The sequence below is a fragment of the Rhinolophus hipposideros genome, assembly GCF_964194185.1.
Source record: "Rhinolophus hipposideros genome assembly, chromosome: 19".
Lineage (NCBI taxonomy): Eukaryota > Metazoa > Chordata > Mammalia > Chiroptera > Rhinolophidae > Rhinolophus > Rhinolophus hipposideros.
In genome coordinates this window covers 44,243,052-44,258,047 of record NC_138065.1, presented here as the reverse complement: position 1 = coordinate 44,258,047, position 14,996 = coordinate 44,243,052, and the positions used below count along the sequence as shown (strand labels likewise).

The 14,996-nt window shown below is 36.8% G+C and overlaps 1 protein-coding gene across 5 annotated transcripts in view; it reads left to right on the top strand.

The window, feature by feature from the left end:
- TDRD5 (tudor domain containing 5) overlaps positions 1 to 14,996 on the top strand; it is a 67,553-nt gene that overhangs the window by 23,654 nt on the left and 28,903 nt on the right. For 3 of the 5 annotated variants that reach the window (XM_081025870.1, XM_081025867.1, XM_081025868.1), the window contains exons 12-17: positions 2,248 to 2,448; positions 2,954 to 3,112; positions 4,924 to 5,085; positions 6,706 to 6,888; positions 7,644 to 7,787; positions 9,030 to 9,240. In XM_081025870.1, coding sequence (XP_080881996.1) covers positions 2,248 to 2,448; positions 2,954 to 3,112; positions 4,924 to 5,085; positions 6,706 to 6,888; positions 7,644 to 7,787; positions 9,030 to 9,240 — 1,060 coding nt within the window. The remainder of the gene's footprint in view (positions 1 to 2,247; positions 2,449 to 2,953; positions 3,113 to 4,923; positions 5,086 to 6,705; positions 6,889 to 7,643; positions 7,788 to 9,029; positions 9,241 to 14,996) is intronic. The other 2 variants (XM_081025871.1, XM_081025869.1) reach the window with 1 other exon arrangement.

Below are 14,996 nucleotides of genomic sequence, written 5' to 3'. Positions count from 1 at the left end.
GGAGGCAGAAAAGCAGAAATGTACCCTTGGAAGTCAAACTCCAATAGGTAAAATGGGGGATTTTTCAGCTTCTTTCCTGACGTCACTCCCCAGTCTACAGTTCTGCTGGCTTGAAGAGAGAGGAAATTGTTTGGGACTGGCAGAACTGCTAGAAGTTAGGGGGCAATACTTGAAGGGAGGGAGCCACAGAATGGGTGAATTCAAGAATCAGTGTGTATAATCTGCCCAGGTTGTTAGATGACTACTAAACTTCGCAAGCCCTGGGGAGAACCCGGTGGCCCTGGTGAAAAATCACTAGCTTAGCTAGTCTTTCTTTTTCTCACCTTCCATGCCTTCTTTTGAAGAGACTTTTTAATCATTCCACTAATTAACACATTATATTATTTTAGTGATTAGGAAATATATATGTGTGTAACAATGCAAGGACGTTAGAACACTTTAACTTCTTTAACCTCCTCTTCTGATCTACTTCGGTTGAGTACATAGGTATATGCTATAGTTTTTAACCCCTTAGGAAATTTACCATATAAAATAGTAATATCCATTTAGATTTTGTTATGTATTTCTCAGTTTCTTAGTTCTTCATTCTTACCTCTCAAACCCTGTGTCTGGGAATATTTTCCTTCTATTTGAACTATACCGTTTAGGATTGCATTTATGAGGGTTTGCTGACATTTACCTGAAAATATCATTTTGCACTTATTCTTGAAAGATATTTTCACTAGGCACAGAATTCTAGTTGGTAGTTAGTACCTTTAGCACCTTGAAATATCATTGCACTGGTTTCTAGTTTCCCTAGAATATTTGAGAAGTCAGCTGTCAGTCTAATGGATGTTCCTTTGTAGGCAGTGTCCTTTTTGTAGCTGTTTTTAAGATTTCCTATTTGTTGCTTGTGTTCTTCAGTTTTAGTATGTTTGTATGTGGATTTATTCTTATTTATACTACTTTACGGTTCATTGAATTTCTTTTATTTGTGCCTTGTTCCTTTTCATTAAATCTGGTAAATTCTCAGCCATTATCTTTTCAATTAAAAGTATGTTAAACCTTCTTGATTTATCTTCCATATCTTTTAACGCCTCTTCTGTATTTTTCATATTTCTATCTTTCCATGCTGCATTCTGGGTATTTTTTCCCAAATCATCTTCCACTTTACAGATTTATTCTTCAGCTCTGCCTAATCTGCTATTGAATCAACCTGTTAGGTTTTTAATTTTGATTATTGTGGTTTTACATTCCAAAAGTTTTCTTGGTTTTTTAATTCTGTTAGATCAATTGTTACAGATTGCTGATCTATGCAAAGGCTTTCACATAAATTTGTTTTTTGTTTTTACTTTAAGCAAATAAGTTTAGTTGTTTTATAATTGATGTAGAAATTCAAATATCTAAAGTTTTTGAGGGCTTTTTTTCAGTTAGGTTGTTTCTCTTTGTTCTTTGTGATTTGTTGTGTCTTTGTGTATTTTTTTATCTTTGCCTATCTACTGCCCATGGTCTTCGAAAAATTATTTGTAAGAATAGTTGAATAATACAGGCTGAGATTGCCTACCCCCAGAGAGATTTACATTCACTCTGCCAGGTATCTAGGAATATTACCAGTCTGGAACCTTATTCCTTTAAATGAACCCCTTGAGGGTTTGTGGACCACCCAGGTGATGTGAAACTTGACCTGCACATCCATATGAAGGCTAGTTTCCCCCGCATCCCCCCGTATCCTGAGTGTGTGCCCCTGTAGGGACTCAGCTTAATGAAGGAGGGTTCTCCTCCCCACTCCCTACCGTGGGTGGATACTGGTTTTGTTTTCTGTTCCCTTTGACCAAAGTTCAAATTTGCCTGGATTAGCAGATACCCTTGAGGCAAAAATAGCTCCCACTTTCCCTTGATAATTTGGCTTGATAATTTGTTACTCTCTTATCAGTTCTTTGATGCGTTTTGGACACATTTTGAAAGTATTTTATCTAGAATTTTAATTATTTGTGTGAGAGGATTGGTCCAGTAATCTATCTCAACCATTTCTGGAGAATGAAAGTTTTTCACCATGTAAGTAATAATATCCCCCCATAATCACATTTTTTATCATTTCCCCTTTATTCTGACTTTTCTCATCCTCAAATTATAAATATCCTCCAATGTGTTATTCTAGTATTTTAAAGTTTTTAGTTTTCTACTAAAATCTCTAGTTCATCAGGAATTCATTTGGGTATTTGGTTACTATCATTCATGTTTGAATTTATTATCTGGATTTTATTTCAGGAACATTGGACATCCAGAGCTATTTTGCAGTTTCAGAAGTTGTGTGGTTTGAAGCCATTAGTGGGAGTAGTGGATGAATATGTAGATGGAATCCTTAACATTTTTCTGTGTGATACATCCTCAAATGAAGACATCTATTTCCATCATGTCTTGAGAACAGAAGGCCATGCTATTGTATGCCGAGAAAATGTCCCTTCTAAGGTGGAGCAGTCTGGATGTATTTTGTAATGTATTTTATGTAACCGCAACACTTCAAGGTATAAGAGAATTTAATACAGAAGGTTACTTGATCTATTCTTGAATCTTAGAGGCATCTGTGAGATTCCTGCCTTCTTAATTCAGAGCACTCTTTTAATTTACAAACGACCACAAGAAACTACGTTTGGCTTATTATCCTTTATAATGTGAATACTTTTATTTTAAATAATTGATTGAAGATTTACCCCAAAATATTTAATTCTCTCAGGTGTTCTTAGAGAAGAACACACTTGCTCTCTTATTTTGCAATTATTGATAGCGATGTCTATATCATGGTTAATATTAATATTGAAAATTTTGTGACTAGGAAAAATTTGCAACGTGGAATTTTCTTTAACTATTAAATTTAGAAGATAATGCATTTCCACAACATTTGAGAATTACGAAGTGCTAACTTTTTCACTTTTTCTCTGAATAATTAAACCCTTCTTTCTTTTTTGAATCCTAGGGTTTCAAAGAACTCAACCCTTTAGCTTTATACACTAAATCCAGTGCAGGACCAGACGATGTTGTCTTGGCAGAACTGGCTTATCCTTTCCACCAGCACTATTTTAATGAAGACCGAGAGATAAGTCCACAATTAAAAGAGAGTGCTTTATATACCCTGGTAAGAGGTATTTTTCAAATATTATAATTCTTTTTATTATCGTTAACATTTAATTAGTACTTACTATATGCCAAACACTATAAATAGTACTTTAAGTATGATATGTTGTTTAATCTTCATAAAATTCTTGTGACATAATTACTATAATTATCTTTATTTTATGGTGAGGATACTGAGACTTTCCAAATCTAGGAAAGGTTGGAAACTTTGCACAATGATCTTAACAATTCCCTTGTCTCATTTGCTAGTTTAAACCTTTGCTTCAAAAAAAAATAAAATAAAATAAAATAAAATAAAATAAAATAAAATAAACCTTTGCTTCAGTCATGCTTCCTCCAATACAAATTCTTATACACTAAATTCTACTGCTGCGTTGGTGCAGTTGTGATGTCACTTAACTAATCCAAATGCTCTTCTTCTTCCCTTGACACTCCTCAGATTCTTTTTCAGATGTTCTCATTTTTTCCTTTCTCTATAAATCTTTTGGCAACTCCCACCCACAACAATAAAAATATTATCGTTTCAGTAGTAATAATAAAAACTAATAAGAGCAGCAACATTTATTGAACTCGTACTATATGCCAGGCACTCACTTATACTAGTTAATTTATCTTCACAACCACTTTTCCAGGTTGGTACTTTCAAACCCCCACTTTAGATATAAGAAAATGAAGCACCTATAAGAACTTCAGTGATTTTTCAACAAATGAACAAATAAACATATCCTGTGAGTCTTATATTCTTTGTGACGTCAAGTCCTGGTCTAAGAATATAGGGTGTGTGCAATCTGAGAGCCATAGGACATGATAAGGCTTTTTATTTTCTTTGAATAAAATATGAAAATATTTTAAGTGTGTTTATATATCTGACTTTTAAAATTGAAGATAGGATCCTATTTTTTTAGTAGGCATTTACCAATTACTTGAAAATATGTAAAGAAAAGGCCGTTTTTGACTACTGGGAAACTAACCTGTTCTGAAAAATACATATGAATGTTTACTGCTGCATGTTTAAGAAATATAAGGATTTTAGATTTCTAGTTTACCTTAACATTAATTGGACTTGTTTGGCTTATAATGCTTTTGGAAGCCTGAATTTTTCTTAGTCATTATTACTTGATTAGAACATTGTATTTCCTGATTCTTACATAGTAAATCAAATTCAACCTTTAAAATTTTTTAAATGTCCTATCATCACTCTGTTGATGTTTTCAAATAATCATAGTTCAGTCCTGAAAATGAAAGAAGATTATCTTTTCTGCAAAAGAGATAAGGCTTAAAACTCCCCTGTTCCATCCAGCTGGTATTTTAACATACCAGGACTTACATATGTTACACACAGAGACACAAACACATACACCAACCTCTGTACACCTCGTCCCTGTAATTTCTACTCTTCCTTCAAGCATCCTAACAGTTTTTGTTATCTTTTTCATTACATTTTCTCAGACATTCTCCTCCCCCGATAATATTTTGGTCCCATCTTTGTTAGGGCTCTATCCTGAAGGTTGTACTGTGATTATTCAATTGTGTGTCTTCCTGCTATATTTGAGTTCCTTTAGAGCTGAGAGCTGTTGTACTCATATTTAAATCACAAAGCTACCCTATACACATTTCATAATATATGCTTGATGAATGTTGGCCTGATCTAGTTTAGCAGGTTGGGAAGACAGCGTCACGGACAAAGTTAGAAAATAATGTAGCATTTGTGTGAACCATAGTGAAAAATTCCCCCAGAATATTAGAGGCACGTAGATTTTGGAAGCAGCATTAGTATAAGAAATAAAATAATTTATCTCTCATATTTACTAGCAAGATATTAATGATGAAAAGACTTTCATTCACCGTAAATCTGAGTCAGAGGAGCCATTAAAGGATTCTGAATTCAATTCTTTGAAAACCCAAGATAAGAGCTGTAAAGAAGATTCAAAGTGGTTCACCCCAGAGCTAAAGGATCTGAAGGAAGAAAATGAGGTAGGAAGAGAAGGAAGATAGTTTTTTGAAAATGTAATTCATGTATTATGATTAATCCATAAGTGAAGAGGGCTGGAATAAAATAGTTCTTTAAACCCTACTGTTTTCACTGCCATCAGAGTATCTTCCACAGATGATTTACAAATCCTCTAACAGTCACCAATAACAAAGTTGAAACAGCTTAGCCTTGCTCACAAGAAAGAGCATTATCCGGTGTTGATGTGTTAGTTATTGTCCCATAGCTTTGGCCAGTCTTTTAAGAATTGTGCAGTGATTAGAAACTAGTATTGAGAAACAAAATTAGGAGAACCCATAAGGAAAATGTTGACAATTTTTTGGGAGACCCTATGTATTTTATTTTTTTAATCAAATGTTTATGTACACATAGCTTAGATTTCCCCTTAACCCTTTCCCCTGCATTTCTTATTTCACAGAGCATCCATTTTCATCTTTTATCTGCTGCTTTTGGAATTTACCTCTATTTCTTTCATTAAATAACATGCTTATATTGTTATTTCCTGATTTTTCGGTTTTAAATATGTGTGCATGTACTTCCCACTATGAAAGATGATGGTTTAGTTCTCTTTCATCCCTTCACCCCACCACATACAAACATATCCTTTTTGTACCCCTCCAGCATCTAACTAGCATAGTTTTGTGTTTCCCCCAAAATAAGACCTAGCCGGAAAATCAGCTCTAATATAATTTGTCTTTTGGAACAAAAATTAATATTAGACCCGGTCTTATAGTAAAGTATTTTACTATAAGACTGGGTATGACACTACACGACACGACACAGTATGATACCCGATCTTATATAAGTTTGCTCCAAAAGACGCATTAATTTTTTTCCTCCAAAAGACGCATTAGAGCTGATTATCTGGCGAGGTCTTATTTTAAGGAAAACACGGTTATATCAAACTTTTAGATCACCATCCAATATTATGACTGTAAATGTCATTCACAGCCACATAGTGTGTTGTGACAACTTTTCCTTTCCTGTATAACTTTTATTTTTTCCAGTATTAAAATTTTTTAAATCAACACAACAAAATTGACTTTCTTTCGGTGTACTATCCTATATTGTTTCATGCTCCACCCTCAATTTTATTCTCAAGAAGACCCTCCGGTCTTCCAGAAGGAGGAAGACGTGGAGTTTTCTGGGTCCGATGGGGACGAGTGTCTGGTGATCTAACTGCTTCTTACTCAGATTTTGAACCAATGCTTTTGATTTCATTGCCACTTTACCCCCTTACTTTTAAAACCCTTGTGTACTTCTGCACCTTTGTGGTATAAATTTGAGTTGCGTCCCAGTTTTTCCCACTGCAAGCCTAGGATTCCACTTTCTCAGGACCGCTTAATCAGTTGTCACTTACCTGCTTTCCTGTATGCAGAATGTAGATGGTGTTTTCTCCTCTTCCATTCTCCTTGAATGAGTTTATACTTTAAATCTCTTTGTTTTATTTTGGTGATATTTCAGGAGGGAGGGAATAATAAATTGTGTGTTCAAACTGCCATCTTTACCTGGAGTCAGGAAAAAAATTGTAAACCTAAATTTTAAAATGTGCTCATACAAGAACTCTAAATTAAAGCTTTTCTTTGTCTTCTGATACATTCTAGGATGAGATCCCCACTGAAATGCCATGCCTCGAGTCAGTGACCATAGGTGATGATATCTGGGATGAGAACTGGGCACCTTTGCAAACTGAAATGGCAAAAGGAGGAGATGCTGCCGCCCGCTTATTTACCTCCAGCCTTGGTGGAAAGAAGCCGTATCTGTCATGTAAAGAAATGCCAGAGAAGGTTAGATCCTCGAGAAAATAGAAAGCGAATCACTATTGAAAAAAGGAAGTGTAAACTTTTGTCCACACCTCAAGAAAGCTATACATTTTGGAATTCACAGTGATTTATCAGAAGATAATTTAGAAGAATGCATGTTTTTCTTCCAAAGATAGTAGTGGTAGGGAGGAGAATAGGATGGAGCAAGAATAATAAACCATGGACTTACTGTGCCTATCTATGCTTTCCGTCATTATGGTTTTTGTTTGATCATTGGCACCTAGTCAGGGCCTTTGGATCTATAAATAAATCATTTTCCCTAATTTTATCTTTGCTGCATTAGTCTGGTATATAATATAACCTCTAGATCTCTGCAGTGGGAACATTTGCTAATTAGTATTGGTCCTAACTATCTTAAATTTTAATTTCTTTCCTACTGGTTATGAAAAAGAAGAAATATGGGCAGTTAAGTTGCTCCTTATAATCTATGTCATTTAAATACTAGATGATCATGAAAAATCATCTAGCCGTGAAAACAGTGTTGAAGAAAATACTACAAATAAGTTGTATTTGTTTTTATCAGATCTATGTGCAAAGGGATTCAAGATACTGTGTATGGACCACTAACACAGGGAGAAAAGTCACACTGATAAGAAAGTTAATAAATACCTTTTCTTGTTTAATATCCATTGCCTCCTCGCATTTACCTCGTCCACCTTATCCTCTGTTTGGATCATGGGGCTCTGTATCTCAGTTCATTGCAAAATTTTCCTCTGTAGGATTGGTGTTTTTCTACACCCGAAGATATGTGGGATGATTCATGGCAGCCTTCAGGCCTTGTGGATAGAATGAAAGTAGAAGTTCAAACACCAGAAGGACTGGGTGCTCAGGAAAAAAACAGTGGGACAACCAGGATTCAAGAGGTATTTACCTAATCATATTCATGTCTAATGAATGCTATTTTCACAGGTTTGCATGAGGAAGTACTATCATTTTTAGAACGTAAAATCCTGGTTAATGATCTCTTCATTAGCATTTCATAGTATACATACACATAAAATGTAGATTGATTTTAAAATTGATTTCAAATAACTTAATATAGTTATTCATCTCTTCAGATGAAAATCCTGAGCCTAGAATTAAAAGATCGATTAAATGTCTATGATAGAGATAGAGAAACAGCTATTTTTTTAAAACTTAGCTATAAATTTTAAGCTCTATATCTGTCCTATCATCTAGGATAGTTTTCTTATGTTGCTTTGGCAGAAAACACTAACCCTGAAACAAAGTACATTTGTTTCTTATTTTTCAACTGTGTTAATGAGCATCCTGAAAACAGCAGGACAATTTGTGTGAATCATGAAATTTGACCACTAGGCTTCTCTACTTTTATGTGTTAAAATTTGGCATTTCATTCACTTAGCCCAAATTCAGTCTCTGGGACGTTCATCTCTTCCTCTCAAACCATGGTTCCTTCATACACCTTTTGTCACATTTGAGGAGCCTTCCTTTAATGCTCTGTACTTTCCTAGTGTGCTGTTCACGCTGCAGAAATGAAGTTAATGTCTCTCTCCATGACAAGCTGCAGCACAGACGCTGTTTCCCTATATGAGGACCGTGAGATCCCTAGGGACAGGGATCGTATCTTCCTGAGAGGTGGTGTGGTTGGGCACGCACATAGATCTCTGCCTTGTCATTTATCAATGACACTGGATAACTTACTCCATCTCTCTTTAAAAAGCATTATACTAATAATAAACCATGGTGAAAGAAGCTGTAATACAGAAAACATAACAATGCCTCACCTACAACAGTCATTCCGACATTTAAATGAAGAAACACATGCAAATAAACGAGCACAACGTCTGACTGGGTGCTCAGTGAATGTGGTCCCTCATTTCCTGTTACTCTTCCTTAGCTGTGCCTGGCAACACGTGTACCATGTTTGCTCGTAATCTGTGTTCAATAAATATTTTTTTGATTGAGTTGGTCACTACAGAGAAGGACTTATTTTTTTTTCTAGAGAGGTTCTTTAAAATGAGTACTTTATATATGAAATAAGAAGTATTTGTCTTTCGTTTGTAAAGAGACAAAACAGGCTTAATTCTTCCTGTTATACTAACAGTTACTTTTCATGCTTTTGCCTCATTTTTCCCATTCTGTAGCAGCCACACTTAAAGGATCCTTCGGATTCTTCCCTGTTGCCTAAACTGGAGGAGTTCTGCGTCTCTTTTATCCAGTCACACCAGTCAGCAGACCGGAGCCAGTTTGAGCCTAAAAACGTTCACCCTCAGCCAAAGCAAGTTCAGTTTTCCACAGCAGCACTCAATTCAACTCCTACAGTGTTTGATGCCCCAGAAAAGCATTCTGGTTCTGGTAGGTTTACTTACATTTAACAAATACAGTTGTTCACCATGTTGCTAAAAAACCATTTATCTTTTTCAGAACATAACTTGAAAAATTGCTGACTTTAGCATTTGTCTCAAATCCTAGGCTCAATGGTTCCCTTTCACTTTGCCACTCTTCTTTTTTTTCCTGCAATTGGCGAGGGGGAGGGGTTTTACATACAGTAAAATTTGCTGACTTTTAAGTGTACAATTCTATGCATTTTGACAAATGTATGCAATCTTGTAATCACCTCGGCAAATCATGTTACAGAACATTATCATCAATATGAAAGTTTCGTCACATTCCTGTGCAGTCATTCCCTACTGCTACGTGCTGGCTCACGGCATGCTGCTTTCCCTTTTCAAGAATTTCATACTAAGTGAATCATATAGTATGTAGTTTTTATGTGTGAAGGAGAAAGTGACTTCTTTCACTTAGCAAAATGTTTTAGAGATTCATTCATGTTGCCAGTGCTAAAAGGGTGTTTGTATTTATTGCTGAGCGGTACCCAGTTGTACAGATAGACCACAGTTTGTTTCCCTGTTCACCAGATGATGGGCATGTGGGTGGTTTCCAGATTTGGGCCATTATGAATAAAGCCACTGTGAGCATTCACATACAGCTCTTTGTGTAGACATACTGTTTTTTTATTTCTTTTCAGCATCTGCTTAGTGGAATTGCTAGGTCATATGGTCACTGCACGTTTAAGTTTTTAAGAACTGCTAAAATGTTTTCCAAAGTGACTGTACCATTTTGTATTCACACCAGCAGTGTAATGAAAGTTCTGATTGCTCCATATCCTTGCCAACATGTATCGTCAATTCTTTTGATTTTGCCATTTTAGTTGGGTATGTAGTGGTATCTTATTGTGGTTTTAATTTACGTTTCCTAATGTGCCAGTGGTGTTGACCTTTTTATGTGCTCATGTGCCATCTGTATAACTTCATTAACAAACTGCCTGTTTAAGTATTTGCTCATTTTTATTGGACTATCTCCTTTTTATTGACTTGTAAAACATTTTTGTTGTGGACACAAATCTTTTGTGTGGGGGGGAAGGGTGTGTGTGTGTGTGTGTGTGTGTGTGTGTGTGTGTGTGTGTGTGTGTGTGTGTGTGTGTGTGTGTGTGTGTGTGTGTGTGTGTGTGTGTGTGTGTGTGTGTGTGTGTGTGTGTGTGTGTGTGTGTGTGTGTGTGTGTGTGTGTGTGTGTGTGTGTGTGTGTGTGTGTGTGTGTGTGTGTGTGTGTGTGTGTGTGTGTGTGTGTGTGTGTGTGTGTGTGTGTCTGTCCAGTTCATGGTTTACCTTTTCCTTAATAGCGTCTTTGGAAGAGTGATGAAGTCAGATTTGTTGATTATTTTTTCTTTATAGTTTGAGCTTTGGGTGTGCCCTGTAGAAATCTTTTCTAACCCAAGTAAGATTTTGTCTCAAACTTATAAAAGTTTTATAGTTTTAATTCTTACATTTAGGCCTGTGATCCAATTCATTAATTTTTGTATATGGTGTGATATAAAGGTCAATGTTTATTTTGATTGCACATAAATATTCAGTTGTTCCAGCACCATTTGTTGGAAAGAATATTCTTTTTACATTAAACTGCCTGATATCTTTCTCAAAACTCAGTAGGCTGTATATGTGAGGGTCTATTTCTGGACTTTTTATTTACTCTGTTGTTTTGTTTTTGTTCTTTGAATGTTTGCTTTAGGATTTATAGTCTATATATTTAAATTACTAACTTCAAATTATCACATGTATAGTACGAAAACCTTAAACAGCATACTTCCATTTTCCCCATCCCAGCCTTTGAGCTATTGTTATATTTTTAACTTCTTCATATGTTGTAAATCTCAAAATCCATTCTTATTATTTTTGCTACAAAGTCAGTTTTCTTTTAAAGAAAGTAAAAATGAGAAAATTCTTTTTTGTTTCCTCACGTGTTTGTCATTTTCAGTGTTCTTTATTTCATTGTGGAAATCAGGAAGCCTGCTTTTTACAGCAAAAGCTTTTCTGTAAAGAGCCAGAAAGTAAGTACTTTCAGCGTTGCAGTCCATACAGTCTACGTTGCAAATCCTCACCATATAGCACCAGAGTAGCCATAGCCCGTACACAAATGCATAAGCGTGGCTCTTTTCCAATAAAACTCTACTTGCAAAACAGGTGGTAGGCTGTAGTTTGCCAATGCCTGTTGTCAGTCCAGCTTCTCATGTAGTAGTATTTTCTTTTTCTCTTGCAGAACTTTAATGTTTCTTGTATTGCCGGTTTGCTCCTGGTGTATTCTCTCAGCTTTTGTACATTAGAAAAAACCATTATTTTCCCTTTATTCCTTTAAGATTGTTTTTATGGACATAGAGTTATAGGTTGACAGATTTTTCAGTGCCTTAAAACATGTCACTCTGTCAGGGTTTCTGACAAGAAATCTGTTGTTCTTATTTTTGTTCCTCTGTACAGTAGTTCCTCCTTATTCATGGTTTCACTTTCTGTGATTTCAGTTACCCGTGCTCAACCATGCCTCAAAATACTAAATGGAGAATTCCAGAAATAATTCATAAGTTTTAAATTTCAGGCCATTCTGAGTAGCATGATGAAATCCCTTGCCATCTGCTCCATCCCACCAAGAACGTGAATCATCCCTTTGTCCCCCATCTCCACGCTTTATACATTAGCCACCTATTAGTCACTTAGTAGCCGTCTGGGTTATCAGATCAGTTATGTTGAGGGAGACAGAGAGAGACCACATTCACATAACTTTTATTACTGTGTATTGTTATAATTGTTCTACTTTATTATTAGTTATTGTTGTTAATCTCTTACTGTGCCTAATTTATAAATTAAACACATATGTATGAACAAATAGTACATATAGTATTCATTACTATCTGGGGTTTCAGGCATCCATTGGGGATTTGGGACATATCCCTTGTGGATACGGGGACTGCTGTAATGTATTATTTTCTCTGGCTGCTTTTAAGATTTTCTCTCATATCACTCACTGGTTTTCAGCAATCAGATTAGAAGGTGCCTTGGTGTGGTTCTCATCGTATTTCTTCTGCCTGAAGTTAATTGAGTTTCTCGGGTCTGTGAGTTTGTAGTTTCCATTAAATTTAGAAAAATCATCAGTTTCTGTTCTAATCAGGCCCTTCCCAATCTCTACTCTCCCAAGCCCACTGACCCCACCTTGTGCTTCCCAAGGCTCCAGTGGGTCCTAGCACTGACCCTGTTTTCATCCTGGTGGCCTTACCTGCAGTGGAGGCAGAACCTCCCAGGAGGGGAAGCAACAGACTAGCCTCTGGACCAACTTGCCATCATTCCAGTAGAAGAGCTTCATCTAACCCTGTGCCTGGGCCTGTCTGCGATGCTTCCTGTTGTCTGCCCAAGCAAACACCGGGGGCTGGGAAGGCAGTAGGCGGGACCTGGAACAGCTGAGGTGCAAGGGCCCACTCGGACCCTGCTCTGGAGATATCTTGCATAGGCTCTGTGTTAGGAATAAACGTCCAACCCTCAAAAAGAATCCAATCATTATTTCTTGAAATGTTTCTCAGTCACTCTCTTCCGGGTTTTGACTCCAGTTGCACATGACACATGTACTAGCCCCTTTGCTGTTGTTCCACAGCTCGCTGATAGTGTTCCTTTGCGCATTCTTTCTTTGCTATTGGATTGTTTCTACTATTATGTCTCCAGGTGTACTAACGTCTTCTTGCTCAGTGTGTAATACGTTCTTTTCCCATCCAGTATATTTTTCATCTCAGAAACAATATATTTTATCTCTAGAGGTGTGGTCTGGATCTTTTCTGTAGCTTCCATTTTTCTCTCCGTCATAGTCATATTGTTCCTCTGCCTTCTTGAGAACCTGGCTGGAGTATTCATATAAGAGATATTTTAATGTCTTGTGATTCTAGCAATGTATCATTTCTGCATTCTGTCAGCTGTATTATTTTGAAATCAGCTTCTATTGATTGATTTTTCTCCTGATAACAGGTCATATTTTTCTGCTTCTTTGATAATCTGGTAAATTTTTTATTGGATTGCAAGACATTATGAATTTTAGATTGTTGACTTGCGTCTCTTTTTCCCCTCCCTCCCTCCCTGTCGTCTTTCCTTTGTACCTATATACCTACCTTTTTATTTATTTGTTTGAGGTGGAGGGAATGCAGTGAAATTACCTGGAATTGGTTGGATTCTTTCTGTGTTTCTTTTAGGCTTCATTAGGCTGGTCTAGAGAAGTCGTTACTCTGTTGGTCTGTTTAGTCGGACTAAATATTTAGTTGGACTATTTAGGCAATACCTTTCTGAAGGTATTGTTGGGACTGGATGTCCTATGTGTTAGGATATCCCTACACTATGGCTGGTGGGAACACAAACTGTTTTGCCCCCGTATAAGCTGCAGTGATTATTCTGCCCACTCCTGTCCGATAGTTTTCCCCTAGCCTTGGTGGTTTCCTGACTCATGCACGGGTTGGATCACTACTCAGCCTAAGACTTAAAGGACCTCTCTGCAGATCTCCAACTGTTTCTCTCTCTGCAGCTCTTCTCTTCTCTGGTACTTTTCCCCCCAAAATTATAGACTCTGTCGTCTCAACCCACCAAGACCTCCAGGCTCAGTTTGGATTCTTCCTCCTGTGCTGCATGCAGCCTGGAAATGATCTCCTGACAGTGAGCTAAGGTACTTGCAGGGCTCCGGTTTTTCCCTTCTCTCAGGGATCTCTGTCCTACACGCTTGTGGTTCAGTGTCTGAAAGCTGCAGTTTCATGTATTTCACCCACTTCTCCAATTGTTTAAAGCAGGAAAGATTGTTTTTCAGTCTTTATTGGATTAACATCATGTCTGGAAGCAGAAGCTTTGCTACTCTTTTAAATTCTTTGATCATGTATCCTTGCTTTCATATTTTTATATCTTTTAAAATCTGAGCTCACCAAAGACTTGCAGTAAAGCCGTATTATTGCATTAGAACTCACCATATCTTTTCCTTTCTAGTGGGCATTTTAGTTACATGGTTAGAGTTTTACTCTTTAGAATGCTCTGTCAAATCTTCCTTGAACATAATTCGTCACAAATGTGTTTTTAAGGTCTAGAGCAGTGCTTTCCAAATGAAGTCAGCAAGACCGATGCCAGTCTGTGAAGCATTTATGATGGTGGACAATACAATAGCACGTTCAGCTCACCTAGATTTTTTTTCCTGAAGCAGGACTTTCTTGAAGGAAGCGGTATGCTGGCAAAAGCTCCTTCCTTCATTGTAGGCAGGTAATAATCATTTCCTAGACCAGCTACTTTTAGTAGAACTGGTCTAGCGTACACATGTGAGCATGTCTAGCTTTCTCTTCTTTGGCTGTTCGGGTCTCTGGGACATGTAAGTTCCCAGCAATTTATTTCATTTGAAAGGTTTATTCTTCTAAGTTGAAACTAATTCCTAAATAATTCATTTTATGACTGATATAACTGGCTTTTGGAACTTCATAGCAACCAGTCTTGGTCAGTTTTGTTTTTACACTGGTACAGACTTAGAATTGGAACCACTTTGGCAATAGAATACATCCATGGGACACTGTTTTGCTCACTGCTGGAAGGAAATGGGGGAGATTAAGGACTCTTCCCTGGAATTGGAATTACATCCAATTTGTTTTGTGATGTCCTAGAAAGAAAGCTTCCCTTCCTTGTTCAGAGTGCATTTTTCCCCTCGTTTTTGCCTCCATCCAGACAAGAATTTATTTTGTGTCAAGGCATGAATCCCCATTCTCGTTTCCTTTCCATTTGTT